Below are 12,905 nucleotides of genomic sequence, written 5' to 3'. Positions count from 1 at the left end.
GAACACCACTGCAAGGTCCTGTGCCGTCAGCAGTGGAACGAAATCTGCAGCCGAGCTGATGGGCAAATACACCGCGGATGCACCTGGAATCTAATTCGGCACCTTCTAGATGAAACCAAGACCAAGTCACACCAGCGCGACCGTCTGGCCCGCCTCATGCACACCGCCACACAACATCAAGGAAAAGACGCTGTTATGAAGATCCTAGAAACCAAGTATCTGCCGGACACGCCGACGGAAACCCACCCGCCGTACAGTGGGCGGCCCAACACGTGGCTCGACCGAGATATTACCATGTCAGAGGTACGGGTAGCGCTGCACGAGCTCAATACCCGCTCGGCAGCCGGCCCTGACCTCGTTACCAACAAGATGCTGCGCAACCTCGATGATGCATCGATCGACGCCCTAACCCGTTACTTTAACGAATGCTGGCGGTCGGGCAAACTCCCTAGACAGTGGAAAACGGCAAGAACAATCCTGATCCCGAAACCGGGCAAACCACCGGACATTAGCAACCTGCGTCCCATCTCGCTCACGTCCTGCGTGGGCAAGGTGCTGGAGCACGTGTTAGCCACCCGATGGCAAGAATACTTGGAGAAGGAAGGCCTCTATCCAGACACGATGATCGGCTTCAGGCACAGACTCAGCACACAAGACGCCATGTTGCAACTAAAACAAGAAATCATCGACAACAAGACACAAGACACCAAAGTAATTCTGGGGCTCGATTTACAAAGCGCATTCGACAAAATCAAACACTCAGCCATATTAGCCGAAGTATCAAGACTCAACATGGGGGTAACGAGCTACAATTACATCGAAGACTTCTTGACCAACCGCACGGTGGAACTGCACGCCGGAGACCTCAAGCTACCTGAACGCAAGCTCGGCAGCATGGGTACACCGCAGGGTTCAGTCATCTCGCCGTTGCTGTTCAACCTCGTCATGATCGGGGTAGCGAGGGCAGTGGCGGCGACCGGCGTCCGGCACACGATCTACGCCGACGACATTACCCTGTGGGTGGCCGGCGGCACCGACGCCAGCATCGAGCAACAGCTGCAAGCGGCGGTTACCACCATCGAGCAGCACCTTGAAGGCACCGGCCTAGTGTGCTCGCCCGCCAAATCCGAGCTGTTCGTCTTCACACCTCTACGAGCGGGACGGAAACGCGCTCCGCCTCGAGAGTGCGATCACATCAAGATTGTGACTGCATCGGGGCAGCGCATTCCCGAAGTTTCCAAAATCAGGGTCCTGGGTCTGCTGTTAAACAAGAGCGGCCGCAACGACGAGACCATCAACAAGCTTACCACCAAGGCAATGGAAGCCATCCGGCTCATACACCGAGTCTCGACGCGACGGGCTGGCATGCGTGAAGACAGCCTCGTGCGCCTCGTCCAGTCCTTTGTAATCAGCCACATCGCATACGTTGCGGCCTACCTCAACTGGCACGTCACCGACAGGACCAAGATCAACACGCTGATCCGACGGGCTTACAAGACGGCTCTGGGCTTAACGGAGACCACGAGTACGGCTCGGCTCCTGCAGCTCGGCGTCCATAACACCCTAGAGGAAATAGCCGAGGCGCAGCTCACCGCGCAAATGGAGCGCCTCTCTGCCACCAAGACGGGCCGCAGTATCCTGGCGTCCCTAGGTTACAACCCGCGAGCTCCCAGCCGGCAACCGTGCGAGATCAGCGAGGAGGCGCGGGCCCACATCCACGTGGACCCCATCCCGAAGAACGTGCACCCCGAGTACAACCAAGAACGACGGCAGGCGCGGGCCAAGGCCCTCACCAAGCAACACGCCCAAGACCCGCACGCCCGGTACGTAGACGCTTCGGAATACGAACGAGAAGGCTTTGCGGCAGTGGTCGTTGCGGCGGCTACCGGGACCAAGACAACGGCAGCGAGCGTGCGGTGCACAGACGCCACAGACGCCGAGGAGGTTGCCATCGCTCTGGCGATCTCCGAGGCCGAGTGTCGCACCGTGCTCAGCGACTCGAGGAACGCCGTGCGCAACTTTGCCAAGGGGCGAGTGTGCGCGCCGGCGGCCGCCATCATCGGCAAGCTCAAGCTCCAAGACCGCGGCAGCACCATCCGTATCAAGTGGTTCCCGGCTCACGCGGGCGAGTGTACATCCTCACCGAACCACAACGAGACGGCCCATTCGGCGGCGCGAGCGCTTACCCTCCGCTCCCCCGAGAGTGACCGTTCCGTGTGGTGGTTTGAAACCAAGGACCGAATGACCAGTTATAGCGAAGTTACCAAGTGTTATCGCCTAGCTCGACGGACAATGCCGCCTCCCCACCCGGCACTCAGTCGGGAGGAGGCCGTTATCTTAAGGCAGATACAGACCGGGTCACTCCCCGCCCCGGCAGTGCTACACGTGCTTCACCCAGAACTCTATCCGAGTGGTATGTGCAGTGTTTGTGCAGTGGGTTTGGCGGATCAATGGCACATCATGTGGGACTGCGCCAGGTTCCCGACTGAAGCTACCTCCAGGACATACCCACCCGAACTTCAAAGTGCAGTGCAGTCTACAGACAAGGACACTCAACTATGGGCCGTCCAGCAGGCCCGGGGTGCGCTCGAAAAGCACAAGCCTCACGACCCGCCGCAAACGGGCCGAACTGGGGTATTGCAGAGTAGGGCATAACCCCGGGTCGACGCTTGGCCAACGTCACGACGAGTTAAACCGTCGGTTGCCGGCATCAATAAAGTTATTCCTACCTACCTACACAAAATAAATAACAACTTTACGGCGGCTGAAACTTTTTTACTTTCTCAATGTTTTTTTTTAATGCTGTCCGTTTGGTTAAGGGTTTCAACAACTACGTATTTTTAACGTCGTTGGTAACCATTTGTTATAACCTCTGGTGTTTTTAGCGCACAGCCCTTTGGCGGCCGTCTCTGGCCTGAACCGCGTTTTCGGCGTAACCGAAGGAACGATGGCAAGACCGACGAGTGAAAGAAAAAGCGAGCTATGAAAGTAGGCAGAGGAGGAGAATGTTGCGAAATTGGGGCCGGAGGGCGGTTCGCCGTCGCGGCGCGAGCCAGAGCTCTCAGAAAGTGTGCGGTAGAAGAGAGGAGCGGGCGGTATGCTGTGCCCTCCCGAGGCGCTCGACAACGCGACGCTTAGCGAAACCGGGAGAGGGGGCGTGCGCGTGACTATGATGTGCGTTCGCTTATGACGCAGTTCGCGGTCCCTTCGTGAGACGCACTTCACGCGGCCGACGCAGAGGCTGCCATCATCACTGCCATCAAGAGTACCCACGAGTGAGAGCTGCCTCAGCGCACTGTTGCTGCGGCCAAACATCGCGTTAGGGAGTATCGTAATCGCCAGCCAATTTTTTAGAAAACAAGGAAGAAGCAGTTTTTTTTTTCGCCATGCATGAACTTGCTTGTGCAGTATTTCTTTTCTTCTTCGTGCATACTGTATGTTTGAATTTGAAAGGTTTGTTTTTATTATTGCTATGTACTGTCATTTTTTATCTACTATTATTACGTGCCTAATATAACTTTCTTAAATTCAACCCTTTTGTTTTAAAGCGAAGCTTTCTTTGCCTCACTAATGGCGAAGGTACGCGAGAACGCACGGCACGAAAGCCAACTTTATTTGACGATGATAATGATGATCGTGCGTGAAGTGAAGAGTGGCCGAACCGCAGCGATCAATGTCCAAACCGCCAACGATCAAAGCCAAAGCCTCAAAAGCTTCGCGTTCCAAACGTTAATTGCATGCATTTAACATGCCACAATCCAGGATACCAGCAGGCCCTATCCCTGTTGAATGCATGCATTGTTGCAAACATTTCAGGACTGGTTTGGACCGGGTTATTTTTAAGGCCGCCGAACGACACTGGCTATGAAGACGCTGTAGTGAGGGCTTCGGAGAACCATCCGAGGCTCTTTACCGTGCCCTGATATAGCGCGGCGAGGGCGCGTTTTTGCATTTCGCCTCTATTGAAAACTGGCATGGGTCTCCCGGGCATGGGTCGCCCGGCTTAGCATAGCCAAGCACCCTAACCACTGGGCCACCGCGGCGGGCTATTCTCACGTCCTGACTGAACCAAAGAAGTAAACAATGTCACGGAGCAAAGTTTTATTTACTGCGTGTGTTCTCGAATGCAGATGGTCATATATATGCCCGGATATGACGTCCAGCTCACGTTTTTTTTTTTTGTGTGAGAGTGTTCAGATACTTCGTTTAGGTGGAAGACGCTCGCGGATTGCTCGATGCGACTTCCAATGTCATCCACGAACTCATAAAAATCGACAAAAAAAGTAGTAAATACGAAAAAAAAAAACAAAAAAGAGTATGTTCAGTTCATAACGCAAGCATTTGTTTATATGTAAGGCACTACTTGCATTATTAAACACATTCCAACCGGACTTGGAAACAGTGTCTCGCGCGAAACTACACCCGACCTGACGTTTGCGTACATCACCAGGCTACATGGTCGGGCCTGGATGAAACTCTTGGTAGCGCCCTCTACATAACATAGTACCAAATTTCTTATTAACAAGCGAGCAGTCAATAAATCCGCACATCACGCATAACAAATCAGAAGAACTTCCAAGAAACCAACCCAGCTGATTCGATTACAAGCCTCGAGAAATGGACTTCCCAGGTCATTCTGGAGGCAAGCAAACATGATAAGAAACTTTCTCTTAGGCAACATAATCCCGCCATCGATACCCACCTCCTCCACCTCTAGGATGCCCATAAAAGGCTACTCAGACGGTAGAAAAAGAACAAGACGAACCGCAAGCTGAAGATGCGCATTGCGAAAATTACGACAGATGCCGAAGCATCCGCCCGTCAACTCAGCCAGCAAAACTGGAACCAGTTCTGCAATAATCTGCGAGGAACACTAGGAACACGCCACAAATGGTACCTGCTGCGTTCCCTAATGTGGGGACCGGCGAATCCGAGGCGCTCGTAGCAGACGGACTCCGCCGATTAATTCACAATTACCAAGGCACTAAAGACGACTTTCCGGGCGAGCTCAAGAAAGCTTTGGCTGCCCCACCTCACGTCAAACCCACGCCAGCACCTCACTACACAGGGGATCGCAGACCCAAAATGAACGAGCCGTTCTCCTTTGATGAAATCGAGGCGGCCGCGTACAACCTCACCCGCAACGCCATCCCGGCTAGCGACAGAATCCCCAATAAACTACTGCGAAACCTCGATCATGCCGTCTTGCAAAATCTCCTAGATTACATCAATGAGTGCTGGCTGGCGGGTTCCTTGCCCCCGCAGTGGAAACACGCAAGTATAACTTTGATCCCCAAACCCAGCAAACCCTTTAACCTCCCAAATCCAAGGCCTATTTCTCTGACTTGATATGTCGGCAAACTGTTTCAACACAGGGTTCACAACCGGGCCTCTCCCCACATTAAAGACAACGGCTACTTTTCTGACATGATAGGCGGCTTCCGCCCACATTTATCAACCCAAGACATACACACCTGCAGCTGAAGGAGGAAATACTGGACAACCTTAATAACCAAAGTAGCAGGTCTATTTTGGCCCTCGACATTACGGCAGAATTCGACAACGTTTCGCACAAAGCCATTCTTCAAAGCCTCGCAGTGTCGGCAAACTCTTTCAACAAAGGAGTTCATTTCAAGATGGATCGGTCCGCCGATGCTCGAAGCGATGATCAGATGAAACGATGGCTCGTGGTCGACTGCACGTGGCAAACGATGAGCTAATCCAAGCGAACAGGATGTACAATATTTACACTTTATTTACAATACGTATTTACAAGTCTCAAGGCTCATGATCGCAGCAAAGAGGTCGGGCAAGACCCGCACCCAGCGGGTTTTCCTCTCCTCTCCTGTTTCCTCGAAACATCAAACTCCTCGGTTTACCACTAAACACCCCCCCCCCCCCCCCCCCAAACGGTACGTCACAACTTGAGAGTGGGGATGGCCCATTGATTGACCCACCCTAGGCCACTGATTGGCCGCCGTAACAAAGAAAGCTATGTGGGTTCAAACTAGTCGCGTGACCCAGCTCTCTCTCATACAGAAATCCGGAGGTACTCAGCAAAACACAAATATAACCTAAATGAAAGCCAAACAACTAAACGCAAACATTTCGCCGGCAAACGTTTGTCGGGCGGCTTATCCTAAAGATCCTCCACGCCAGGCCGCCTATGATTGTGCCCCACTCTGACAAAATTGCTTTCCTTTGTAAACACGTGCAGCGTCTAACAAAGCCTGGCCGCCTACCTCTTACGCATCCGAACCGCCGAGTCGCCAGGTTCAGACGTGTGACGAACGGAAACTTCGCCCAGTAGATTTGAGTAGCGCAGCTGTCGTATCGTCTGGTGCCCTCTTCCTATGTTTGACGCAAGGTTTGACCCCTTGACTCACTTTCAGCTCCCGTCCGCCAGGGCATTTCCATGGCGGTACTCGCGGTGGTTGAAATGCCAACGGTCTCCCTCCGCCGGTTCCCAAAACGAACGCAAGGTAATCGTCCTTCAAAAGCTGATATCGCTTTCAGCTATTATGGGGGGACCAACGCGTTTTCATGCGCCGTCTGTGGGCCCGCTCGTCGGGTGAACACAATAGTGCGGCAAACAAAAAAAATTGCCCCCACCTCCCCGAAGGGAATCGTGAGGAAGTGCGAATGCATTTCTTGCGCCGAGAGTACACGGCGTAGTAATTCTGCCATCGCCTTGAGAGGCGCAGTACCGGCGAGGGGGAGCTGTCAGGCGAGGGGAGAGGCGCGCGCCGAGGGTGAGTGCAAACCTAACGGGGGGAGAGGCGCGCCAGCTGCAGAGCATGTGACGTCACGGCGCGAGGAGAGGGGGAGCAGACGCAAAGGCGCCAGCGCGCGGTCATGTGGGAGTGTGACGTCACGGCGCGAGGAGCGGTGCGGGAGCCGGCGCGGGCGCGCGCAGCCACGGCGCGGGAGGCGGAGCGCGCGCGGGTCACGTGGGGTGTAACGTCGCTGCGCCGTTGCTACAGACGCTCCTCTCCGCTCCTCGCGCCGTTGCTAGGGGAGAGGAGGAGGAGCAATGCGGACGGCGGATTCAGGTTCGCTTATAAAGTGCATCGCACTTAAAAGAAGCTTCAGCGGTTTCTCCCCGCGGCCATCGCGCCAAAGTCAGCTCGGCCGGCGCGAAAACAGACCCAATACAGGTAAACAAGCTAACCCCAGCGAACGATGCCTAGTTACAGGGCGATATTAGAGAGTTTTAGCTGACCGTTTCTGACGGTCCGCTCCGCCCCGATGGCAAGCGGGAGCGCCATTGCGCATGCGTGGCGCGCTAGCGCGCTACCGGCGATACCGAGCGGGGCCCCGCTCCGCTAACCGGGGCCTCTTAGCGGACCGTCGCGGCAGCTTACGCTACCGTGCGGAATTTTAACACGGCTGCCCCCGCGATGCGAGCGCGCTATGGCAAACTCCGTTTCTTCAGTTGAAACACGATCGGTGAAGACGCGAAAGCGCTTCCGAGTAGGCAATGGTGCCACACACCTCAACGAGCTTTAGAACGGAAGCGACAAACGTCGACCGAAGCGCGGGCTGCTTCAATGCAGCGCCGAGAAAGACAGCCTTGGCTTGGCTATTCCAAAGTATATCGGCTTATTTTTTGTTATTTAGAAAAATTATACCATGCCAGCGACTACATTACACAAAAACTTAAAAATATATCCGAGACGGCCCGCTGTATCTGCAAGCGTGAGCCAAAGGCAGGACTTCTACTTTTTTTTTCTTTGTAACCCTCTAATTTGTTTTGCAGCATAAGACCTCGAACACAGTGCCTTACACTAAACAAAATTTGTTGAGAGCGGCACTTTCGGCAGCAATTTTTTAAACAAAAAATGGGGTTCGGTCGGCACCAGAATCATGGGACGCTCGCCGCCGAGTCTGTACACAAAGCAGCCGCGTCGGCGGATTGCCTCGAAAGCGCGTCATCCCTATTTCATATTTGCCGCGCTTTCGAGGCGCTTTTTCAAAGAAAGTGCTACGAGTTGTGCTGCGCCTCCGCCAGATGGCGCCACGGGTCCCGCGGCTGAGAGAAGACGCAGTGAAACATCCCCCTCGCGAGGGGCACGATCAAATGCAGAGCATTTCCGGGGGCGCACGACGTTAAGTAGTTTGCGTTACGTTAATGTTGTTGCACTTGTGGCAACTGCTGACGAGAGAGCGCTCGTCAGCAGTAATTTGAATGAGTCAACAATAGAAGGCGCGTTCGTAGCGTCCCATTCTGTGTCGGCTTTGTGGCGCCGTGGGTAGAGCACCATGTACATTGCGTTCCGCCCGCAGGGTCGAGGGATTGAAACCGGGCGCCGGATAGTATTTTTTTTTAATATATAGTAGGGAGGGGTGCGGTGCGGACTATGGACGTCAACGCGGGTGACATCGTGAGTTACTGAAATGCTCTGCATTTAAAAAGGTTAAATGAGGCCAAGAAACACGGTATTTGGCTCTGTTTGGGCGATCAAATACCAATTCTTTTCGTTTCCTTTAGGATGAAGTTTTGGTTTGCACGCGCACGCGAAACGACCAGTCACGCGAATCATTACCGTCGAGGGAGATACGGTTATCGCTTAGCTAAAAGCCTTTCTGCTGCTGACGCTCCGGTTGTGCTGAGCGGTACGTCGGGCGCATAGCGGAGCGTCAAAAACGGTGAGCTAAAACTCTCTATTAATTGCGTGAGGGTCCCGAACTCAACTTCTCCCCACCAAGAATGTTCTCCGTACACTACCTGTACGTACAGCATAAACTCTGGTTGTGGGTTATAAAAACCCCATATACAACAACCAAAGCAGTCACTCATAGCACTGGATACATAATATACACAGCATGCAATACTCCCAGAGGTACTATAGCTTAAACGTTACGCAGGAACAAAACGCCGTCCTAATTGTCACATAACAAACTTGCGACAAAGAAAAGCAAATACAAAAATAAACACCTCATCATTCTTCCGAAAGAAGGTGTGTCTCCCGCAAACTGAAACACTAAACGAGAACGTTCAAAAACCCAGAACGTAAACTTCAAACTGTCCCAGAGGACACTCACATCCAAAAAAACATCAACTACCCCCTAGCCTTCAAAAAGGCGACAGCTTTAAACAACTTGACACGCAAAACCGATCTCATTTTATACCCACCACACGTGAGAACACTTTCCCCTCGACACTTACAGACAGCCAACCCCTCGAAGGCTGTAAGCACTGGAAAATACAACTGAAGTAATATTACAAAGCGCAATACAGCTAGAACAAACGCATGCAGGATCATTCTTTCACTCTAACCAGAGAAAAACCACACTCGAACATCCAAAAAAATAAGAAATACGGCTACTTCTGTAACAATAACCACATGTTTAAGAAAGCTCGCATCGTCTTTTCGCGCAAGCACGCACAAATCTCGAAATACACAAGGCTCAAAAATGTTCAACCCTGCAGTGGCCTGGTTGAGCTGCATTTGCGCGAGTTCAATGTGTGCGGCATCCACACCACAAACAGGGTGGGGTCCCGCTTCTACATTCCGTGTCCCAGCATGACCACATGCAAACGAGCACAAATAACAGAAGCCATTCGTCCTCATACCCGAAGGTAAGCTCTCTAACGTGCTGTAACAGCAGCCCTACTTCTCAAGAAGACAGCGTTAAAACCGCCAAGCTACGGTACTCGCATATCGCACGCCTTACGACAGCTCAACGCAACCCACACATGCACAGAAAAGTAACAACAAAGGGGGCAATGATAGTGCAGATAAAACTAACAATAATCCTCATCTGAGCGATCCTAACACACGCAAAGCAAAACACGCTCACGAATAAGTGTGCGCCTAACAACACTGACCAGTCCTGTCTAGCAATGCACACTATTCAGCCTAAACACCCCTTCTACGGCGGCACGCACCGACCGTCGCACGGAAGCCGATTGCGCTCCATGCACCACCAGCTGATTCTAAACACACCCTGGTGTAGCTCGTGGTGTCCTGTTCTCCGGGGAGAAAAGAAGCACCCTACCCTGCGGTAACGCGTACGACGTTGGCGCACCTGGGACACCACGCCTGCTGCCGCGTTACGCAATCTCGGGCGCGTCCCGATTGACCTACGCGCAAGACGCCGCGGTCCGCTTTCATTATCCGCCTTCACAGGAGAAATTGAAGAATCTAGGGCAGCTGTCTCGTTAGATCCCATTATCTCATCCGTCTCAGCAGGTACACTAAAGGGCCGCTCAACAACTGGAGTGGCTTCACCACCTCAACCACCTTCTGACGCTCCTTATCTCGAGGCGCTGTAAACGCCCATGAAGGAACGAACACAGTGAAGACTCCGATAGCCCATCGGGCATTCCCTCCGAATGGGTTTGCTTTACGAAGCTTCGCTTTTTCATAGGTGATCTCGGCTCTTCCTAGAGCTAGTTGAGCGCTGAGCTACTCAGCCGTCCATTACGACGGGCTACACGCACCCCGGCTATCCGCTAGCTACTGCGTGCTGAGTATTTTTGTGAGCTAACTCAGCTCTGCGCTCTTCAATTCCTAGAACAGTGGCACTAACCTCCGACTCGGTGCCCCGACATCCCGCTAGCATAGTGTCCGCGGTGAACCCGAAGAAAACAAATCAGGGCCAAGCGGTGCTCACTCCGGGTCCGGCCAGTCGCGGTGTTGTCGTTGCCGCTGCGACGCTCTCGCCGCTGGATTGGAGCCGTGCTGCCGGAAACTCGCACAAAGCTGACGCTCCGTCGAGGCTCAGCTCGTATTCTCAGGCGGTCCTCACTGGTGTGGAGTGTCTGCTCCCTGAGATCTCTCAGCAAGTTGTCGTCCCAGCCTGCGAACTTTGGTGCGGACTCTCGAAAGCCTGCCGTCGCTGGATCCGGTTGCCGCCTCGGAAAATTGCAGTTCTCTCCCGTTGTCGAGGTCGTCCGCACCTCTGCAGCCTGGAGCTTCTGCTCCCCGGGGTCTCTCACCAAGATGTCACCCCGGACTCTGGCCTCGTGTCGCCGCTGCGGCCTGGAGCGTCTGCTCGCTGGGGCCTCTCACCAAGATGTCGCCCCAGTCTTGGAGTAGCCTCCCCGTCGTCCGCCGGAAGCCATGTCGACCGATCTTGGTCACGGCGCCAACTAAATTCAAGATGTATCGGTCGGCCGATGCTCGAAGCGGTGATCCGATGAAACGACGTCTCGTGGTTGTCTGCACGTGGCAAACGATGACGCTGATTATCGCATGAACAAGGCACACCGGAAAGCCTGAATTCGAACCCTTAGAAAACGCTTCCCAAACCCTCCCTGTACTCGCTACACGGATGTCTCTCCGTACCAACAGCAATCTGCTCATACCGTGGGCGTCACCGACGCCATGGGTGCAGGATTGACGGCCGCTACAGTTCCCACGAAATCTTTTGAGACAGCAGAAGAACTTGCCAGCACAGCAAACGACTACCTAACTGCAACGACCTGCCGCCTGCCGCAACTTCCTGCTAGGTCAAATAACATCGCGGCCCTCAAAATTCTGTAAAGTGTGCGCCAGCTCCCTGAAATGCGCATCATATTGACCCCCGGACACGAGGGCTTCCAGGGAAGCGGGACGCCACACGCCGCTGCACACGTACATATCCACCGGGCCGTTTATCAAGAAGGCGAGAACACGGAGCCCGTTCGCTCTCCCAAGCACGCTACTCTTACTCAATAAAACGAAAACCCTCGCCCATTACCGCCAAGAACGATGAAACTTCCCGCCACCCCGTCACCATTTATCCAGAGCCGAGGCGACTGCCTTTCACCGACTTCAAATTCCTATCCTCACGCCACTCTTCTCCACGCCATGTACATTCTGTTTCCAGCCTGGCACCCTATACCACATTGTATGGGTGTCAGAAAACCCCATCTCTTACCCCCATTTCGCACCCAACATACGTGCAGTGGGGGCCCTCTCAATCCAGCATAGCCTGGTGGAGAGGGCCAGGGCAGCCAGCGCGGACCACGGCTTCCCAGACTTGGGGAGGCCCCCCACCGGGCGGGCACCCAACCATCAGCGCCTGAAGGTGCTCTTAATAAAATCGTCACTCACTCACTCACTCACTCACTCACTCACTCACTCACTCACTCACTCACTCACTCACTCACTCACTCACTCACTCACTCACTCACTCACTCACTCACTCACTCACTCACTCGTCTCATGTGCATGTTGCCGAGAAAGGTGAAGTTCAATAAGGTCAATAATGCCATCGGAGCATTATTGATGATGGGCCTACATTTCGGGATATCTCTTGGGAGTATAGCGAATGACGAGGCCTTCGAGAAGGATGTAAACAAAACATTTCCAGCAGACTCTGTTGCAAGAATGAGAGCTGGGAATTATTCGTTTACACCACCTCATTTTACTGTCATTTAGTTACTTCAAGTGCGAAAAATGTGACAACCGAAATGTCGGTTGTAGGCTGCATTAGTTTCCTAGTTTGGTCAAGGCTAACTTTTACTTTGACCAACACCATGCCTTAAGGTGGGCATAACAATTGGTATTTTTGCAGGAAGAACAAAACTTGCATAATTTTTATATTCGGCCGTACATGACGTCAGATCGAAACGAACATTTTGTTGTACGAATTCCTTCGAACAGCGGAACTGGACGGCCAAGCTTTGTCCCCCCGTCCCGCCAAAATACCTGATGAACGGAACAGTGTATACTTAAGCGTACGAGTTATGTCGAACAAGAGACGGGCAAAGTTACAGAAATGCACTCCCCCCAAATGTTAACTGGTGGTGCTGGTGAACGTTTATTGGAGTAATAGGGGAAGAGGAAGGGGTGTGGGAAGCCTCCTTCGTCCAGAAGGCCTCGTGACCGCACTGACTGGAGAACCCGGGAGACCAGGGCCTGCTGCCGGGCTGGATCCGGGCTGGTAAGCTCAGTCTCCCACTGCTCCAGTGA

At 53.4% G+C, this 12,905-nt stretch overlaps 1 protein-coding gene across 1 annotated transcript; it reads left to right on the top strand.

Annotated features, from left to right (window-relative positions):
- Positions 1 to 606: 606 nt before the first annotated feature.
- LOC144173402 (uncharacterized) lies at positions 607 to 2,728 on the top strand. Its single transcript, XM_077701848.1, has one exon. It carries the CDS (start codon positions 622 to 624, stop codon positions 2,653 to 2,655), a length of 2,034 nt encoding a protein of 677 aa, XP_077557974.1. The 5' UTR covers positions 607 to 621; the 3' UTR covers positions 2,656 to 2,728.
- Positions 2,729 to 12,905: the final 10,177 nt, after the last annotated feature.

The sequence above is a fragment of the Haemaphysalis longicornis genome, unplaced genomic scaffold (assembly GCF_048455015.1).
Source record: "Haemaphysalis longicornis isolate Haplotype H1 unplaced genomic scaffold, Haemaphysalis longicornis Haplotype H1 scaffold_3, whole genome shotgun sequence".
Classification (NCBI taxonomy): Eukaryota; Metazoa; Arthropoda; class Arachnida; order Ixodida; family Ixodidae; genus Haemaphysalis; species Haemaphysalis longicornis.
The sequence above is the reverse complement of the archived record's forward strand: the minus strand, read 5'-3'. Positions and strand labels throughout refer to the sequence as shown.

Coding starts and splice junctions, on each gene's coding strand:
- LOC144173402 (XM_077701848.1), top strand. CDS start 622: ATGATCGGCTTCAGGCACAGACTCAGCACACAAGACGCCATGTTGCAA.